General features: G+C 37.4%; 3 protein-coding genes across 6 annotated transcripts; all 3 read right to left on the bottom strand.

The window, feature by feature from the left end:
- On the bottom strand, positions 277-11,486 carry LOC18785172 (methionine aminopeptidase 2B). 4 transcript variants are annotated; one of them, XM_020556957.1, is made up of 13 exons: positions 11,240-11,486; positions 10,742-10,798; positions 10,347-10,489; positions 9,728-9,764; positions 9,502-9,636; positions 7,264-7,363; positions 7,023-7,168; positions 6,842-6,933; positions 6,637-6,731; positions 3,579-3,675; positions 2,381-2,524; positions 2,060-2,277; positions 521-631 (listed from the first exon to the last, which is right to left on the bottom strand). In XM_020556957.1, the coding sequence occupies exons 3-13, from the start codon at positions 10,477-10,479 to the stop codon at positions 521-523; spliced, it is 1,308 nt and encodes a 435-aa protein (XP_020412546.1). In that variant the 5' UTR covers positions 10,480-10,489; positions 10,742-10,798; positions 11,240-11,486. The 4 variants fall into 4 exon arrangements, with proteins under 4 accessions (XP_007218025.1, XP_020412546.1, XP_020412544.1 ...); XM_007217963.2 differs by lacking the exon at positions 10,742-10,798 and having other exon boundaries at positions 277-631; positions 11,240-11,482; XM_020556955.1 differs by lacking the exon at positions 11,240-11,486 and having other exon boundaries at positions 10,742-10,804.
- On the bottom strand, positions 11,965-13,571 carry LOC18784642. Its single transcript, XM_007218536.2, has 2 exons — positions 13,286-13,571; positions 11,965-12,313 (listed from the first exon to the last, which is right to left on the bottom strand). The coding sequence occupies exons 1-2, from the start codon at positions 13,476-13,478 to the stop codon at positions 12,120-12,122; spliced, it is 387 nt and encodes a 128-aa protein (XP_007218598.1). The 5' UTR covers positions 13,479-13,571; the 3' UTR covers positions 11,965-12,119.
- LOC18786285 (probable folate-biopterin transporter 7) lies at positions 14,064-16,733 on the bottom strand. The gene is made up of 2 exons (XM_007217957.2): positions 16,252-16,733; positions 14,064-15,304 (listed from the first exon to the last, which is right to left on the bottom strand). The coding sequence occupies exons 1-2, from the start codon at positions 16,508-16,510 to the stop codon at positions 14,244-14,246; spliced, it is 1,320 nt and encodes a 439-aa protein (XP_007218019.1). The 5' UTR covers positions 16,511-16,733; the 3' UTR covers positions 14,064-14,243.

Below are 21,087 nucleotides of genomic sequence, written 5' to 3'. Positions count from 1 at the left end.
AGAAGATAGGAAGGATTAAGTAAAGAAAGTGGCAGGGATTAAAAGGACAAAGGGAAAGACGAAATCTCATTTCCTTTTTCTTTCCCAAGGGCCTTCACTGTTTCGCACTTCATGGCTCTTTCTTTAACGATTATGCTTATCCAGTTATACATGTTTAGAGTAGACAAGCAAATGCGTTATTTCGAATAATTTTGAAACTGGGTATAAAATTCATTGTAATTTGGGTGTAAATCAATTTCTCCGTTCGATAGAGGCTTTATATTTATGGATTTGAAATATATAGATTTCTTCGGTCACCGAATTTTTTTCAATTTGAAATTCAAATGTTTCTATGGAACCAGTGTCTTTTCAATAGACATGTCACATACGACAAGCAAAATACTGAGAAAAAATTTCATTGCAGTTAAAGATAACAGAGATAAATGCGGAAAACACAAAAATAAACTTATTCCTGTTTGTACTCAAAAAACATGGTAAAACCACCATGCAGGTTTTCATGGCAAAGTTATCGTCGCCCATATCAGTAGTCATCACCTCTGGATATGACCTCTTTGCAGGTTGGCCGAAGCAAAATGGTATGCTCAAACTGAGATACATAACTGCCTTTAACATCACAGAGAGGAGGATAGGGCTGCCATAAGAAAAATGAACGAGGTTCTTCAACAGCACCAATTGCAGGAAGCGATATAGTGAAAAAGGCAGCATATTAACAAAAGCTATGTTGTAATATATTGAGTTCAGATGAGCATTACAATCTGACACATCTACATAAATAACTCTGCTGGAGCCACTTTAGCAAACTACGGTTTTAGGAATGCAGATTGGCACCAAAGCAATATTCACTTTTTATCTCTGGTAGAAGTCAAGGATACTTGCAAGACAACAGGCTGAACAAAACTTGACTGAATAGTACTCGCGCTTACGTCTCAGAAATTCAGAATGACACCAAACAGCTAAAGAAGAATAGGTTGACAAAAGCAAATTATATAGGGTTTATGGTGCTGGTTTTGCAACAATTAAGACTGCTGAATATGTGGGGCATAAACAGAAATTCATGTTGGTCTTTATTTCAATTCCTCATTGGGCAGTTTACTGAGAAATTGACATAAAGACCAACATGAAAATCCAACATGAGTACATAACTCAACTAAATAAAACAAAAATACTAATATTGCAATAAACTAGCATGCACACTTATTATTAGCTCATTAAAGTCTTCTTAACCATAGGTTTCCTAAAGGAAAGCATGACTTGTTATAGATAAGCAGGTGTTACTTGCATCAGAGGAACTTCAAAAGGAAAAGTTTCATGTAGGCCTCTACCGATTAAATAATTCGGTAGGCCAGACTCCTGTCTCCTTCAAGAAATCATCTTCTCCATCAATTAATCAGATTTTTTTTCATGATGGTGCCTTTTGCCTAGATTTCTACCAAAAATAGGATTTGACCTCCACACGACAGCACCACTTGACTACACTAGTACTAGTCTACTCCAGAAAACAAACCAGCATAGCAACTTCCATCATCTATAAGATTAATCTGTGAATTTTTTCCATTAATATTCTTTGATAGTTTCATGGTGCCATTCAAGCATTTAATGCTTCTTATTTGCATTAATCTGTGTCTTTTTCTGGATTCTTGATTTCCAACCTAAACTTACTTGACAAATATTTTCAGAGACAACCTATCTCAATTAGTAAATTTTCAAATAAATCCTTTCCTTAAACATGTTAGAAGTTTAGAACACCAAATTGAAAGATATGCAAGTACCATCTAAATCCTTCACTTGACTACCAGCAATTTCAGCTTTAGTCCAGAAGCGTAACATATGCAAGTACCATGTAACACTTTAAAACTAGCGTTTGAGTGGATGAATTTATGTAGCAGCAAAGACCATTACTATCATCTTGCTGTGACCACAAAGCAATTCAGGGGGGAATTCCTATCTCCCAACATAACAAAATCAAACTACACCACGCTTCATAATACCAAATAGTGATGGAAAATTGGTATGGAAGCACAGTTGTATTAGGATGAACAAGTTGATTGATGAAAAATACCTGGACAATGCCAGCATCACACAAATTCTTTAGCGCCATAAGATATTTCGTCTCTCCCAGGCGGTCTAAATACCGCCTGCAAAAGGCCAAAGTGGAGAAGTTCTTGTTAATTGTTGCTAGCAATTGCTTTGCCCTGGGCATCCTCAATGGGATGTGGCCAACTTCAAAATTTTTCATGTAATGGCTGCACTCTAGATCTTCTCTGACATAACCTTTCCCTGAATATAAGTTACATAACATGGGATAGTTAGCACAGCAGTCACAGTGAACTACTACCTATTTCACATCAGATTCCTGCCAAATACAAAAACTTTCTTTTACCAGTTGATGCAAAAGTTTCAATTGCAAAAAATTCACCCTCTTCCATTTTCGTCTGCTCCCCTCCTTTCACAATAGGAACAGATTTTCCAGCATGAATTTGATAACGTCCAATGCTATGTCCATTCAAGTTTCGGATACTTTTAACTGCCAACATTAGACAAAGTCTACGTCACATGTACAGAATTATCAACAGGACATCTCATAAAAAGGCTGTTGATAAATGAGTAAAAGTGGCAAACTCATTACTTGATGAGCAAAAACAAAAATCAACAAGAAAAACAAAACGAACTGTTTTCAGAGTCGGTTGCAGAATACACAAGGTATGGTGAAAGAGTGAGAATATTGTAATAATGCCAGTTATAACGCTTAACCCTTTTCCTTCTCCAAGTATGAGCCAAACTTATGTTGACTCGGCCAGCTAGTGAAAAAGTGAGAATATTGCAAGTCAATGGGAACGACACAGGGTCGGTTATTGGAGCCATAATTTCTTCTACAAATTTAATTCAACAAATAATTTTAAACACTTAGTCTGGTTGACATAATCAGTTAAGAGGAAGAAGTTACTAGGAAACACAAGCCACCAATTTGACCACATACAGATTCATTATTTCACCACCAAAATTCATCAATCAATTTAGTTCTGAAAAAATATTGATAGCTCAGTGAGACGATTGATGAGAAACCCGTGCAAGGATCGACAAAGTGACAAGTTAGCAGCTATATTTGACTTGGCTGGTTTCGATGCATTCAGTATAAGCTGCATGTAGTTTACACCCAACTATGCGTTATGCATTGATATTTTAAAGCAATCACGAAAACCAATTTGGTTTTGGTTAGTTGAGGCAATTTTAAGCCTTCTTAATGACAGAATATAACTATTTTGTTCAAGACAGTGATAAGCAAGTTTTCTTGTAAGGTTGCGACAAATAAAAGCATGCTCTGCTCTATCTAATACCCAAAATTCTAATGGAAAGCAAGTTGTCATGGATATTATGTGTGTAACTGCACAAGAGTTTTGGGCTTGGTTATCTGATTTAGCTAGAATGTGTCTTGTACCATTTACACTCTCATAATGAAGAACAAATATCATTCTCAAAATATTTGTGAGGTGAAGGCTCCACTCTTTTTTAACAAGTAAACTGCATAACATGTACTCTGTGATGAGTGTAAAAGATAGTCACATCACATGGAAAAATACCTTGATACACCTTTCCATTGATTTCAACCTCATACGATTCCATGACTTCTTGGATTGCAGCACCAACATCACAAAGACGCACATCAATTCCAGACTCCTAGAAAAATACAGAGTCAACATATTTCTGAGTAACTAACCTTTCAATTAAAGCACTAAATACAAATTCAGTGAAAAATTATATCCAATTAACATGTAATGATAAACAACCATAAGCTAGTTACGAAAATAATTCATTCATAAGCACGTTATAAGTTAAAACAATGCAAAAGCGCACCAGAATGATTGCAAAAGCAGCATTAAACTAGAGGGAAAAGAAAATCAAATACACAGAAACTCTCTACTTCTTAAATTGGAAGCAACGAAGGAGATAAAGGTATCAAATACTATGAGTTATGGTCTTACTTTCTCACCGTCCTAATATAAGGCGGCATTTGTTAAATTGTATAATTAGCTAACCTGTAAGGTGAACAATTAGGAGCTAAATTTTAGGCCGGTATATGTAAAGACTTATTTTTCCCAAAAGAAAACAAGTGCAGATGACTAGGAGTGATCAACTAGTCATATAGGCATAAAAGTATTTACGAATTTTCGTCCTTTTCTTTCTCTTGTCTTCTTCCTCTATTCATATCTCTTCAAAATATCTAGAGGTGGAATAGCTAGATGGTGTGGTGTCAAACCTATGAATGAGGTGATAGTTCGTGGTGATTTCAGGTTGCTCTATGAGGAGTCTACTACGATGACTAGTCAAACCTAATAAGCTCGGGTTTTCTACCTATAAATAGGAAGGTTGGGCTGGGATTGAAATCATGAACAAAGAACTTGTTCAACTGCCCTGTTTTCCATCAAAACTATAGATTGAAAACCAAAGTTGAGAGCTTAGTTTTGCAGTAGTAGTTTTCCAGGTTAGTTTCTTTGACATGTCATCTTTTACTTTGAATTTGAGTTATTTGGTTTTGGGTGTCTAGTAAAGACACTGCTACGAGAGGGGAGCATGAAGACAAAGCAATGTGGCACGGTACACGATCCAGCTTGGTGGTGGTACTGTGGTTGGGACTGTCGGGTTCCTTGTTTTCTTTTCACAAAATGTCATCTTTTTTTGTTGAATTTGAGTTTTGAATTAATTAAGACATGACACTTAATTTTTAAAATAAAACTAATCAGGTGGCATGTCCCACATGCCACACCACTTGGGACTCAAATTTGGTGCCATAACATTACTCAGGCACACAATCCATAAGCACCATTATATAAATTTTCCCAAATATGTAGCCATTGATTTAAGCTAATATGTAATTTAAAACAAGGGCTAAATACGCAAACACCCTTGAGGTTTAACGTGTTTTCACAAAGCCCAGCAAGAGAAACCAAGATCAACGTTAGAATAATTCAAGCTTTGAAACTCACTAGGCATAAACACCCATCTACATAACAATAAATTCACAGTAAGAATAAGCACGAAACTAGTTAACATCACTTCCCACAATATGTTCCTCAAAATAAAGAAGTTAATTAGTTCCAATTATTGTGTAAATTCCTCTAGTTTAGGGTCTGTTCAAAATCCAATGTGAGTCTGAATTCCCATATAGAGTACTAATTCTGGAAGGTTGTAGGCTTATGATTAATTATCTATAGGATTCAAAAAAGAACAGGTTTAGAGACAAAGCAATGAAAGAAGAATTTATTGGAAGTTGGTACATAAACAAATGAAACACTTGCTCTACATATGAATGGAAATTAAGACAGAAAACCTATTAATAATAAAGATAGAGACAGGCTTCACACCAAAATTCCCATCACAGGAAAGTAGACCAGAAAATTTCTGATAACTAATTTATTCTTTTAGTTCATGCCTTTGCCTAAGCACTTACATATATTTATAGCCAAGACTAGCATTTAAGACTCAACTACAAAGCCTTTTCCAATTTTCCTAATAAAAACCTAAGTTGGGTAACTCCAATCATTCTGAGTGCATGCGCTAGGACTTTATTAGAGGATCTAAAAAGACACTAAGTAGATTAATAGAGAAAATTCAAGAGCCTTCTAGAAAACTCCAGCAAGAGAAAAACCAAAAGTCTTTGATGGAGAACTCCAAAAAATATGAAAAGTCTTTGATGGTGAACTCTAGAAAATGAAGAGCAGCTAATTGGTAATTAAAAACCATTAGAACTCTTAATATAGGAGATTGGATGATTAGCAGCATACACTCATGACAAAGAGGAAGGTTTGGCAACTTGAAGCAAGCAAGTGCTATGTATCACAAGTTTGGCTTCGAACGTCAGTCCATAAATAGGTCTCTCATCTGCTATGTCAGCAATGTAACTAATAACCACCCGAAGGTCTAAAATTTTGATAAAATAGATTGCAATGTGAAAAAATTGAAATTGTATCCCCCACTTTGAAGAACACCCCAAACCTCAGGTAGTAATTTGTAATTAGCTCAACAAAGAACTACTATTAGTGAATTGAAATAACTAAAAAATTGGCTTCTTCTTTCTCTTTTCTTCTTTCTTTGTCACTTCTGCATAAGGGTTTCGTAAGAGGTAATGTGCTCATAGATATTATGAAATTATCAATAATGATTTAACCTCAAGGAAATATATATCAATTGTCTTACAACTAGTGATAGCATTAAACGGACTTGCTTTGCTACAATTATAAAAATTTACGGACTACAATTAACAATAATAACAAAGAGCCTCTAAAACTAAGGACGCAATTGCTCATATTTCACCTCAATTAGTATAAAGTATTAATGTAACCCTGAGGAATGATACTTAATTGTGTTGCATAGTGTAATAGATACTTATCCGTCTCACATTATGATCATTTGCATAAAATTTGAAGTCAGACTCTATTATCAGCTCAAAGATCCTATCCTCAAAGTCACAACAACAATCTTCAAACTTACTAGCAATACTTTTGGACTCGAACCATACAATTGTAAAGAATTAGGGTCACATGGAAATTATAAGTAGATTTGCTCGATTGATACTTATCTAAACTATAGGATAAAAAAGTGTATTTAAGCAATTAACCTTTAACAGGGGCGGTATAGTACCTTGATACCCATATTTGTTGCTTCACGTGAGGCTTCAAGCAGTGGATCAAACATAGGATTGAACGCTACTGTAAATGCACAGTCAACTATACATCCTGTAAAGTCAACAACAACTCATGCTTGACAACTTGCCCATGCTTACTAGAGTTCACCAAGAGTTGACTTCTCCACAGGATTTAAAACACAGAAGTAGAGATTGAATTACCGTCAACATGAGTTCCAAAATCCAATTTCATTACATCATCATACTGAAGCACCGTCTTGTCGCCTGTATTTGGGGTCCAATGAGCAGCAACCCTGACAATAAGAAGCGGAATGAACACAAATAGAATTATGTGGCGAACAATAGAAGAAATTAAATTCACAGGTGGATATAAAAGGTCTACCAATTCAAAGAGCATCCCGTGGGGAAAGCAATGCCTGCTTCCAGACCATTCTCGGATATTAACTTCCGTACTGTGTTTTCCAAAGTCTCACACAAATCAGTCATCAACATTCCAGGCCTTAAAATTCCCTTGATGTATTTCCGAACCTAATTAAAAGTAAACAACGCCTCCAGCTGATTTACTTTCCCAGGTCAAGTTATGTTAATTTAAGCAGTAGTACATTCACATAGTAAAACTGCACCTGGCGATGAACTTCAGCTGCTCGACGAACCGAATTATACATTGGTTTTTCAACACGTTCCAACTCCCTCTTCTCTTCAGAGGTAGACCTCCACAGGTTACTGAAACACAATACCAAATTTGACTATATTGAAGAAATATACAAACAAAAGAAATACAATAAGTAGCACAGATCCAGTATCATGCAAATGAAACTTGGGCCTAATATAAATAATAAAATGATTACACTAAGAGCATATTCCATTGATGGTTATTTTCCATTACCAAGGGCAAAATGCTCCTGTTCATGCATTCCAAAGGAATTCGACCAGAAACTGGCTTTCAGTTTCACTGCACTTAAATTAACCCAAAATGCCTGATGAAAACTAAAGTACAGCAACTTGCACACTAGACTACCACAGGAATAAACAAGAATAAGTAAAAGTGAAACTGAGACATTTTCTGCAGTCCAACAGAAACAAAAACACCAAAAAACGAAATCTCTTACAGGAAAGCTGCAGTCCAACTTGCCAAAATAGAAGAATGAAATATCCTGGAGACATTGAAGGACAGAGAAAACCCAATTGACTTTATCCCATAACACCTCCTCCATGCCAACTATGATTCTCAAAATTCCTCTCATTCCCAGTGTTCAAAAAATTGGCCTAGGCGGGAGGACACCGCAGCGATTTCACCCTAATTGTTAGGGGTAGGCGCCACGGAGTTAGGCAGCGCCACGGAGTTAGACGGCACATGGGTGTGTCTGGGCACCAGGGCGAGTCGGGTCCTTTTTTTAAAAAAATAATAAAAAATAATTTTCCTGACTTTAAAGAAAACCTACCTCACGCTGCCTCTCTCTCCTCTTAAGCCGTCCCCTCCTCTCTCTCTCTCTCTCTCTTACGACAGACCACCACCACCACCAAGCCTCCACCCGCGACGACCACCACCAGGTCGCGTCCTACGACCTCTTACCCACCCGTGACCCACGAAGGAAAGGGAGATGACGAGGATGTTGAGTTTGAGTCTGATACCGAGAGAGTCTTTGAGGGATATGGAGAGGAGGAAGAGTTAGACTTAGAGGCCTAGCCTTTTATTTCAAGTATTTTTCTTTGTAATACTATTATAAATTTATTTTTCCTCACTATCTTAATTTATATATCCCTTTATTTTGCATGATTTTGGTATTAATTTATAATTTATAAAACAAAAAAAAGGCCTAGGCCCCAATTACTCCTCTAGGCGCTAGGCCCCTGCCTGCTGCCCGCCTACCGCCTAGCGATTTTACGAACATTGCTTATTCCACTCAATCCAAATTAACCAAAACACAGCCAGCACACTACAATTTCATTCTAAGAGCCGCCAAATGCCTTATGCGTCTCACCGAAAGGAGGGCAATATACAGCTGGAATCACCCAACTCAAATTAACTTCTCTAGAAACAATCTTAAAGCTATACAGGAGTGACAAAACAGATGATCCACACTTTAAGCGTTATGCACTATTGAAGAGAAAGACATTTAGTCTGCTCCTTCGAATCAAATAATAGGTTTTAACTCTAGCATGAGCAATTATCCAAGCAAAAAATGTGCACCTCACGAGGGTGCTTTAGCCTTCAAATGTTTTTTATGAAAAACAAATTTACTTTAAAACCAACACAAGAGGTCCAACTTCCCCTTGATACCAATAAATAAATCTCAGACTATCCCGCAATCCAAAAAAAAACATTGGCTACATTTCTAGAAGCTCACATATCATCATTATCCTACCAAACTAGAAGAGGATAAATCTCCAAGGACTGGATTCACTGAAGCCTCACTAAAGCCTCATTAGTAAGACTTCTTTTCCTTTGACTTCCCAAGGAGATTCCAACTGATTCACCTCATTATTAACTGCTTCTACCCTGCTCTGCCAACATCCTTCCCCTCATAAATAACATCAGACTTCAATTAAATTATTCAATTCCCTCTTCCATCTTCGCTTTATTTCCTTTACAACTTTTCCCTTTCCTCGCTTTTCTCTCATTACCTTCAGCTGGTACTAGAAACAGATCAAACGTTGCCATAAATAATCCCAGTTTTCCCCACAATTCCATGTCAAAAAACAGGTACCTTCTTAATTATGGTACTAGAGACATTTGGGTTAATTATTGCCCCAGAGCAGGATTGCCTATTGAACTAATGTTGAACCACATACCCCAACCAAAGTTACTAAAAACCTTAAAATAAGTGCCGTAAATTGCATGAGCAATACAATATACTCACTCGTCTTTGTACTGTTGAATTTCACCCTCAAGAAACTCCCCAGATGGGAACAGGTCAACAACAGGAATAGATGGTGGATCAGTCTGCGCTTGCATAGATTGTGGATTAGTCTGCTCCTGCGGTGCTTTCTTTTTCCTGCAGATAAGGAAAGAAAGTAACAAAATTTATAGTGAAATCGTTCAAAACAAAACAAATATATATAGTAATACCACAAAATTTTCCTTACTTGCTTTTACTTTTCTTCTTTTTTTTCTTTGCAATGTCTGCCAAAAGAAAAACCAAGAGAGAGATAGAGAGATAGAAGGGTGTGAGATGCAGAACTTCATACATTACAAACACATTAAAATGCCCTAGTAAATTATTAATTATAATTTAATTAAATTTCACATTATTTCATTTGCCAAAAGTTTTCATTTCTAATTAGGTAGGCACACCATAATCGAATTCATAACCTGGGAAGCGGATTTTATCACCACTTAGATTCTTTGATACAGAACTACTTAAGGAATGGAGGAACCGATGATTTAGTACAATTATAACTTGAATACATCAGAGTACAAATGCAAAGGGGTTTCCTGTTTATATGGTAAATTCCAAATATAAATGTGACTAGGTAATTTAACAACGTCTCTTTTGAAAGCTTCATATGTTTTCATATTTTTCATTCTTTTCAATAACATTACATTAATTGAATTGAAGAGTCTGTAGAGCATAAATTATTAAAGTAGCAAATAAACATTTTCAAATTGCCACATAGGTCAACAAACTTTTATTTGAAGAGTTTAGTTTACTATTGGAGATGCTCTAAGAGTAACATGGCAGTTATTTTGATATCAAAAAATCACCTTTGTCGTCATCTTCATCGTTTTGCAAAATTTTAGATTGTTCGGCGGCCTCCCTATTGCCATTGCCATTTATGGGCTCTAAAGTCTCATTTTCTTCGAAAGGGACGTTTTTATTCAAATTTACCTCCGCCATCCGCAATCACCTGTTAACAGAATGCACAGCACTTGTCAACCGAACATAGTGAAAAGGGAAAAAACTAATAACATCAATTTAGAACATGATAATACAGTTGTTCTTGTTCTCAATCTTGATATGTTATCCAGGGTCTGCAGAGAAATAAAGGACCACAGTAAGGGTAGTAAGCTCAGTTGATGGGCTTGGCGTTAGAGGTAGGACCAACACATGTACATCAAATTGCAAGGTGAATATGAAGGAAATGGGACGGGGAGATTACCGGGGGAGTCGAGCAATTTGGGCGCAGACTTGCCTGGTAAACCGTGTAGAGACAAACCTACAGCAAAAGGATTGTACTCTGATCTGTTGATTATACAGAGATGCCAATTGAACCCTAATTCACAAAAATGGGAGATTTTGGGTAGAGCAGATGAAAGGACTGTAGAATTAAAAAGGTTAAAGAAATATCGGGTGCTGGGGCAAGTGGGACTGAAGTGACGGAGAGGGGAAAGACTCTGAATTGTGTATAGGTGAAACCCTAAACCCTGGATACGCCTCCAAAGAGGGGTATGTATGTGAGTATCGGATACGATTCCGGCCCGATACGGCGACTTACGTATGGCGTATCGTTGAATTCGTGTTGACCAACGGATACTCCCCCGATACGGTCATCGCTATGGACGTCAGGGGTTATTTTTAAACATATCTGGAAAATTTTGTGCTTGGTTTGGAACATATCTCGCAGCCTCACCATAGAGAGGGAAAGAAGATGGCGTACCTGTATTTGCAGCAAGCTCTTGAGGCGCCGCGTTCTCGTTGTGTGAGGTGTTGAGCGAGGAAGAAGGGAACGGCGCTGTGAGGAAGAAGGATAGAGATCACGCGTATTTTTTTTTTCTCTAGTTCTCTATGAACGACGTCGTATCAGCTGGGCTTTCTATTCCATTTAAGTTGGAACGCACGTTGAGAAGCTTACCCCTTTTTTCCTTTTTTTACAGCAAGATTCACTATTATACCAACCCAAATTATAAAAAAATATTATATAAAATAGACTTTAGAAACACATTCAAAGTCCTTTAACCACAAGGTGTGACAAACTGCCACCTCCGACTAGCGAACCTGATGACTCAATGGCAAGGATTCGAAACCAGTTGGAAGCACTTTGTGACCAAGAGCAAGCCGAATTCCGAACAGGAATTTATCCCACCCTTCGAGTGTAGGAATATCTTGTGGTATTAACCCCTAAAAAAAACTCATTTACAACATAACAAAAAGACTTTTAACTTCTTAGAAATTACAAAACTGCCATCAATTTTTTAAAACAAATCAAATCCCAAAACCTCATAAATAAAAACTCACAACACTCAATAAAGCATCAAAGTAATTTAATAATCAAAATTAAATTCAATAATAAGGCCCACTGTCATTTTTTGAGTTTTTTTAAAATTTGTTTATAAAAATTAAATGATGTAGAGTTTTTCTATATGACTAAATATCTCAAATATATAAGGTTAGGCATCAATAGCACTATAAATTAAAACTTGTGCACAAAATAGATTTAAGAGATTCAGTCCATTATAAAAACTTGTTTTGGGCAGATGCTGAACGTTTCCTTTAACCTTATACATTAGACAAGGGCAATACACAAATCAGGGTAATTTCTAAATGCGACCATCCCACAAGCACTCACAGCAAACTTTGCCACCCGTCAAAAGACTCTCGACTTCCTTAGGAGGGTTCAAACCCAGAATGCAAGCACGCTCCCACCTTTCAAGTCTGGTCATCCCAACGCATGGTCCGTATGCCATGTTCATATCAAATTGCCTCAACAGCGCTTCTTGCTCATCATAATCATCTATCAACCAAAAAAGAAAAAGCGTCAAACCCAAAAATAAAACTGCATAGAAAAATCTGTCACTACTCGAACCGTATCCAGTTTAGTGATGCAATTAGATGTGGTTTCCTTAACCCTTGATTCAACAGTGGAGAAACTTTGAGAATATATACAAAAACAAAACAAAAGAAAACAGTTTATTAACAAATACAAGACATCTTAACAAGATTTATTAGTTCAAAAGAAACATTGAAAAGTGAATTTTTCTATGCCTAAAAAAGAAACCGTTTTGGAATTCGAAACAAGAATTCACACCTCCCCCTTATGTAAACTGACTTCATTCAATACACCCGAAATCAAATCCCGCCTTGTGTTATATTTCACACTGGAAATTCCACTTCTGTAGAAAGTATATAAATATGAACCCTCTTTAATTGATACATATAAATTGTACCGTTCCGTTATGTATATAATAACAATGTACTAATACAACAAAAACAAAAACAAAAATCAAATCTAACACATACCAAATCTCAACCGGAAGCATGGACTAGGTATACAACAAATTTAACAGCATACCTATTGGGTTGGTAGGACAGATCCCGTTAACCCCAGTAAGAAAATGCAACCAATCAACTCTTTTCGTTAGGTAAATTGATATAGCCGATAACTCTGAACTATTGGGGTTTCAAACCTTCAATTCAAATAAAGACAAACAATAATATGCGGAGTAAAACCAACAATAGGTGTAATTTGTGGATCTGTATCAAATTATATAAAACTAATGAATCATCCCCCAAATTCTATTGTTTTAGTCCTCAGATGAAAACTCGCCTAAATGTTGAGACGCCCAATTAAACGGAGAATAAGAAGGAATTTGGCAACGGAATGGGTACAATACATCGCAAGAAAATGCTGTACTGAAAACCCTAACGAATATTCAGACAAAAGAAAAGAAACCCTAAAAAATACAAACCAAGAAGAGAGATGGACCTTTGAGGTCTAGAGAAGCGTGTGACATAAGTGCGGTGGGTTGGGTGACATCCGAGCCGAAAGAGGCAGCAGCTGGGTGAGTGGTCGATTGAGATTTGTTCTTCTTGGAGATACCACCGCCGATGCTACTGCTTTTCCTTTGCCTGTAGAAACCTTTCATATTCATATTCCCTGGTTTTGATCTTGTTGCCATCCCTTAACACCTCTCTCTCTCTCTCTGTCTCTCTCTCTCTCTCTTTCAAATTTTGAATTCCTTTCTTCTTCAACAGAAAATAAAGGCCTACATGCCCGCTACGTTTATCTATTGGCATTTTCCTTTCCTTATAGGTCCTTGTCTTACTACATATTTACTTCCAGGACCCGTTATCTTTACAAATTTCTACTTCATCTCTCAAGTAATGTAATATTACTTTCTGTTGCAAAATTGGGTGGCGGCGCTCAAATTAAGCTTTACATTTTTTTACTTTTCTTTTGGTCAATTAGGTTCTACATTCGAACTATCAAAATTTCACAAAATTGGACAAGGCTTATACTCACAAGGATATCGCCCAAGAGTTTCTCAAACTCTTTCACATAGAGAGTGTGTTTTATGTTATGAGGGGTTACATGATGTTATAATTTCATGGGATCAACTCATGTGAGATAGTTGGATAGTACATGTTTTTAATAAAAAAGCAAACGCTTATAATCAGAATGAAGGACAGAGCTAGGATGCTTGGGAGACTGCAAAAATATAAAGCAGGCAAGTGTACATGTTTTTCTTTGACAATCTTATATATATTATAACTCCACTAGTTAAAAATTTTATTTGCAAAGTGAAAGATAATTATAACTCCACTAGTTTTCTGCACACCAAACTTCCACTTGTACATGATGAGTATAGGGACGGTTGAGTTAAAAAATCAAAATATCCTCAGATTTGATCAAACATGGACCAGTAGTACAGTACTATATTCGGCTATTTCTTTTTCCGACTGGTTTTTGATTTTACATCATCGGGGATACAAGATGACCAATATAGAGGCAACAGTGTGAGAAGTGCCTGTATTAGTAGGGCAAGTGGAAACCCTGAAAAATCATTTCCTGTGACCCCAACATACGACGCAAGCACAACGCCAAGATATCCACTGACTATGAATGCAACCGCTATTGCAGACATTACAAATGCCATTAGAGATCCCTCGCATCCCCGTGGGCAGAGCTTGGCTATAAGAATGCTGAAGGGCAGAATCTTAATAAAGAAGAGAACCTCCGAAAGGCCAGAAAACATCACAACGTAGAAATTGTCTGGCACCCCCATGTAATTTCGATAAATCCTATTCACAAACAACACATCAGAAACCATAAATACAGCCATTGTAACCTGAATGGCAGAAATCAGTTTTCTTGGTGTGACTGACTTCAAGTGACGATTATAGATGACACTCCATAGAAGCATTGCCACTTGGCCAAACACCTTTGAGATTCCCAACACTGATGAGTCAATATTCAGATACTGCGTCTGGTAAAAGAACATGGTGCCTGTCAATGCAGGAATAATGGCATAAGAAGCCGCAAACCATGTAATTGAGTAAGCAATCTCAGGTTCCCTTAGTGCAACCAAGAGCTCTGTAAACTTCTCTTGAATCCCAACGTTGGCTGTCCTCTTGGGAAGGTCCAAAGAACTCTCCTGGACAAAAATGCTTAGAAAAAACTGGACAGTAAGGAGAAGGCCATAGAACAGGAACATCTTCTGGGGAGAGAATCTGTCAATGGAAAGACCAGCTAGGAGAAATCCAAGGACTCCACCCATAGCTGAAGCCATCCAGAAAAATGATTGGAGCTCGCCTGAGGATGATGGTTGAGAATTTTTGGAGGACTTAGACTGCTTTCCCGCCTCTGCAACAATGGCATCATTGGCTACCTCAGCAATTGAAGCACCGAGATTACTAAGGAGAAGATATAGTGTCATGGTGCCAATTGAAATGCCTGATTCAGAGAGGATTGCTATGGCTAGCCATGACACTGCTTGTAAGAAAGCTGCAACAACAGATGAGTTGTGTTAGAAATGAACTTCAGACCCAAAAAAAAAAGAGAGAGAGAGTCAGGAATGAACTAGAACTATGATTAAATTGGTGGATCTATGAACCAAATTTAAGCCTAGGATAATAGAAACTTCACATTCTCATTTTTTTTAAGGAGGAAATATTATTATTTTTATCATGTGAACAAAAACGGGGTGCATTATATGAATGTTACATTTACTTAAACTAACTAATGATTTTTTTATGGCAAAGTACTAAATTTCAATGTTTGAACCGATATTTAGACATGCAGAAAATTCTATTGTGTGATGGCACATCGTTGTATATTGGGAGACATAATCAAAAGAGTAATAGTTGACTCATCACAAAGAAGTTGCATCTTTATCCTAATTAAATGGGGAGGAGGAAATACAAGCTGGGTTTAAAGAGCTGTGGATAAGTATTAGCACATCTGTTACTGCAGTTTTTATTTGGCTATTTTGCTGCTCCAGAATCTTTGAGCAAACGAAAGCATTGAGGCTTATGATATGAGGAGTTTGAATGATTCAAATTCTAATCCAAATTCCATGTAAAAAGAAAAAGGGAGCCGGGCCCTGTCTGTGTGCACTCCCTGTTGTATTCTGCACTGCGCTGATTCCTTAGATCAAATTATTAATTCAAAACTACATCGACACCGACAAAGTAAATAAAAAAGAAGCTTAAGACAAAAAAGGCCAATCCTGTAAACAAAAATTATTTTTCTTTACAATAATTAATAACGAAGTTCAAAATTAGGTTTTACAAAAGGAATAATTAATCAATGATAATTCATAACGAAGTTCAAAATTAGGTTTTCCAAAAGGTGACGAAGATGAAGCCACCATCCATTCAGGAAAGAAAGAAAAAAGAAATTGGTGTGGTGTGGTGTGGTGTGGTGTGGTGTAGGAAGTAATAAGTAGGTACCTCCGAAGGCGATATAAGGTATGCGGTGCTGGCCACGAATGTAGACGGCGTCGGAAACAACACCGTAAAGGGGCTTGGCGACCATGGGGAGGTTGGCGGAATTCTGGAGGAGCTGGAGAGTGGAGGAATCGACGCGGAGGCCGTCTTTGAGGAAGAAGTTGACGGCCATCCATGGGAAGCACCTGAAGCCCTGCACCCAGTACCCAAATCCCACCACCTTCCGGATCTTGTCCGTACCCTCCTCCGATGACACTACCATTTTCCACACTGTCAAATTCTATCTTCACCTCAACTATGTTGTCTTGTTATGAGAAAATTCTTGGGTATTCAGCTCGTTGGTTGGAGTGTGTCCGATCCGATCATGTCAATGATCATATGACTGATGATGAAGCAACTCCTTACAACTGATACCGTGAGTCCGTGACACCTGCACTCACCGCTGAGGTGTCCCAAGGACCTTAACCCTTGTATCTTCAAAATTTTCATCTTTTCACTTACACAGCAAATTAATTATAATTAATTTTTAACTAAAATAATTCGATTTTAACGAACAACTTGCGGTAAAAACTATAATACGATTCTTCTTCTTTTACTGTTTATCAATTATTATAATGGAAAAATACTTTTTTGTTGTAAATAATTAGGTGTGGAGCCCACATGTTGGAAAGGGGCCCACATGTTGGAAGGCTTTGCCTACTAATTGTTAGAAAGAAACACAGAAACATTGGAATGAAGAAAATCAGTTTCTCTACTTTCTCTATCTCAATTTCCTCTCCAATTTCTCTTTAGTTCACAACACGTTATCAGCACGATTTCTCTATCTCTAAATTCAGAGCCTCAACGCTCTCTCTCTCTCTCTTCCGAGTTTTCCTCATCTATGGAGGATAAGAAGCAGCCACTTCTGTTGCCGAGCTTTGTAACGCAAGCTTGTAACCCGAGTGGGGGCTTTGAGGTGCTGGAACATTGGCTCAGTATTAGCTGGTCGGGTTCGGGTTGGCTATTTACTGGCCTGCCCATTCCAAGCAAAGCGTTGAGCCATGTGGCTTGGGCGAAGGCTCTGGGCTTCATGGTTCTTAGAGTGGTGGGCACTGCGTAAGGCTGGTTTCACAGAACCTCCTATTTTCCCCTGCCTGAAGATAATGCATAAAAGAAAGAAAACACTGATTTTGAAGAAAGTGAACAAGTTTTTAGATCCAGCGATTGTGACTTCTTGAGTTGTGGGCTCCTCTGAACCACCTATCCCACTGTACATCAGCTGGACCTTTAGTCGATGGAAGCAGGGGATCAGAAATGGATTCAACGCTGGCAATAAGCTCTTTGCAGACAATGGAGGATTCACCTGCTGTCTCTAGTTGGGTCAGCTCTTTCTGGATGATGTCGATTTGGTTATGGAGATGGGATATAGAAGCTGCCAGTTTATGCTTCCCTATGAAAGTGGGATATTGGGCTGCTCTTGCTCTATCCTCAAAATAAAGAGACGCTCCTCCTCCTCCTTCACCTTCATGATCTTCTTCTTCTCTCTTTAGTCCTTCTTCTCTTCCTCTTCCTGGAGATGATGATGGTGATGGTGATGGTGATGATGATGATGATGGGTTTGCTTCTACTTGCTTATCCATTGTTGTCGACATCACCACTTACTTTGTCTGTAGCAATTCTTTGACTTTTCTTTAGCACTTGAGTGTACAGGAGGAAAAGTGCTAAAGCATCTTTTGATGAGAACAGCAAAACCCACCGAAAGAATAAGCGATAAGATCTCTGCTCCTTTATCTTCTCTATTATTTTAATATTATATAATTATATTAATTAAAGGTGTATAGGAGGAACTTGTGCAGATTCACGTTCATCCACTTTATTTACAAAATTATAGGAAGACTAGCCCTATGGTTTGTCTCTACTTTTCTAATTACATATATTAATATAATAATATTATATTATTTGATTGTGGTGTTGATATGAACCCACAAATAATTGTTTTTACTTTATCCATATATATGGTAATTATATAGACTGTTTCACCTTCTATTCTTTTGTGGTGGTGTAATTTTTACCCATCACGTTGTAACACAAATTATTGTAATAAAATGATGGTGTGATCTTAAAACCCATCTATTATATCTTGAATAGTGGCGCAGTTATATTGCCCACAATATGATATATTATGCACTTCATATATATTAGGTAGAGGTTTTTATCCCCACATTTATTTTATTTAAGGTATGGTGCGGGATTAACGTCCATACAGCAAGCTATTTAATTTATGAAATTACTTTACTATACATTATTTACTGTATGGTGTAGGTTTATTACCCATACAACAGTATCTATTTAAAAGGGTGGTGCGGGTTTATCGTCCACGCCTTTACTTTTATTTAAAAGTATGGAGCAGAATTAGTGCTCATACAAGCACGTTTACTTTATGAATTTAATATACCGCACATGTAATTTTATTTAAGGTATGGTGTGGGATTAACGTCCATATAGCAAACAATTTAATTTATGAATTTATTTTACCGCACATTTACATTTATTTAAAGTATGGTGCGGGTTTATCGTCCATACCAGTAATTTATTTACCAGCAATTTATTTTATGGATTAATTGTGCTGTATGATGAGTTTTTACAGTATGCAGATCAGGACCAGAAGTTCCTTGATCCTCATCATACAATTACATCAGGACTTGAAGATCCTTGATGATGATATTAATTAATATAAGAGATGTCAGTCTCTCCGGTACTATATTTGTAAACATGTGATTGGACTTGAGGGTCCTTGATCCATGACATGTAAATAAGGACCTGGGGTTCCTTAATGATGTAACAGTACCGTATTGGTTCATAATGCCGTACACATGGATGATAACTGTACTGGCAAATGTACTGTCCACATGAATAGATACGTATTCATGACTTGATGAATAGTACCGGATATATGAATAGTGACGTATACATAAATATTAACCATTTTGGGTAAACCATCACTATTCAAAAAGGGAACCTGCAGTTCCTTAAACTCATGGATGAGCAATTAAATGAGATGCCAGAAGTTTCTCAAAATATGGACAATTATGTAAGGGCTTGAAGTCCAGAAATACGTACAGAAAATTGTAAAAATGTCCATACCATGAGAATATGTGATTTTGGCTTGAGGTTCAAAATCTAACAGTGTTGAGAACCTGAAGTTCCAACAATTAAATGGACAACCCTTGAGGTATTATTGCAAATTGTGGTACGCCACATATTTCTTTGGCATAAGAGAATGATGAATTGAGGCTCCCCACATATTTTGTTATATCTGGGCGGAAGCTCATGAACCCAAATATATGAGATATTAGTGTGGCTTTTACTCAATTCATATTTCATGTCCATTTGAAAAGGGCGAATAAATTCTGAATTTTGTGTTTAGCCCAGGCCAAAAGTTCCATACGTTGAAACATGAAATTTGGGAGAGTCGATGTGGTTATTTGAACCTATAAGGCACAAGGTTCCAAACCGTCATTTTGAAAAGACGTAAAAACCACAGGTGCAAGTTTAAGAATGTGCGCAATTATTATAACAGGAACATACAACAGATAAATTTTTTCCACCTGCAATGAAGGTGCAGGCCCTGTAAAATCTATAAAATTACATTATGTTCTGGAAGCCTCTGAAGGAAGAGGACGACGCCTCTTAAGCTTAGCCATGAGCCTCTCGTGGTCTCCCAAAATTCTTTCATTGGAGACCTGCAGCATGTCTAGCCTTCTCACTGTATCAACAGAGTACGAACTCACCAGTTTCAACAAGGCATTATTCTCTCCTTTAAGTTTCTCAACCTCCTGTTGAGACTCATGAAGCATTCTTTGGAGAGACGAATTTTCAGTTGTTAACCTCTCAACCTCGTTTGCTCTGGCACGCAAACGATCAGCCATGTTAGAAACAGAAGCAGCACTCTGAATGCTAAAAGCCATTGAGTCATCAATAGCCTCTTCCTTAGACCTCTCTGTTAACAGCATTTCATCCATTGGAGTAATGAAATTCCTAGCTACTATGACAGCAGTAGCATCATTCATCATCATAGAATCATTAACTGTGAGATGACGATTTTGGGATACAAAGGATGGACGCCAAACTTTGGCGTCACTGTTTGTTGTGGGAGCATCATTTAAATTGAAATAATTTGGGCAGGAAGAAGAGGAAGCCATTTTAAGAAGGTTTAGAAGAAAGTCTTAGAAAACTAAAGTTTCAGAAAATGAAGGAAGTTGAGTTGAAACGCAGTTGCTCCAATCAAGTTTTGCAAAGGCAATATCTATAGGAGGAAATATGGCTACAGTTTCCAGGATCCCAATATTATCTCAGATCCCCATATTCTCTTTTTCTTTTCCAGATTCCAAAACTTCACGCGGCCTCCATTAATGTTTGTCGGCACTTTCGGCGTTTTCAAGTATTATTTTCGTCAAAGCCGATCTTGCTTTACGGATTTCACGGAGCTACTTTTTCAAAAGTATCCCGAGAATCTCGCAATTTTCCTATGGTTAATTTGAAATTCACTGGTTCTACCTATTCATTGTATTTGTGTATAAATGTGTTACTAACGAAATTTTCTTTGCAGAAGACATCCAGTTTACTCCATACCTAGTGATGCGATATCTACTTATTTTTCTTATCAGTGAGCACTCAATATGCCCGAGAAGCAAGACTATCTCTGATCATCCATTCAGGAAGCAAGACTATCCCTGATCACGTTTCCGCTACATCAGGAAACTGTGAAGGCGATCTTATGCTCTAATCTCCGGAAGTCCTTCTAGACTAGGAGATATGAGAGCTTATTGTCTGCTCCCACCAGCTTCATTCCCTGATTGC

The sequence above is a fragment of the Prunus persica genome, chromosome G2 (assembly GCF_000346465.2).
Source record: "Prunus persica cultivar Lovell chromosome G2, Prunus_persica_NCBIv2, whole genome shotgun sequence".
NCBI lineage: Eukaryota > Viridiplantae > Streptophyta > Magnoliopsida > Rosales > Rosaceae > Prunus > Prunus persica.
This window is presented reverse-complemented; position numbering and strand designations above follow the sequence as displayed.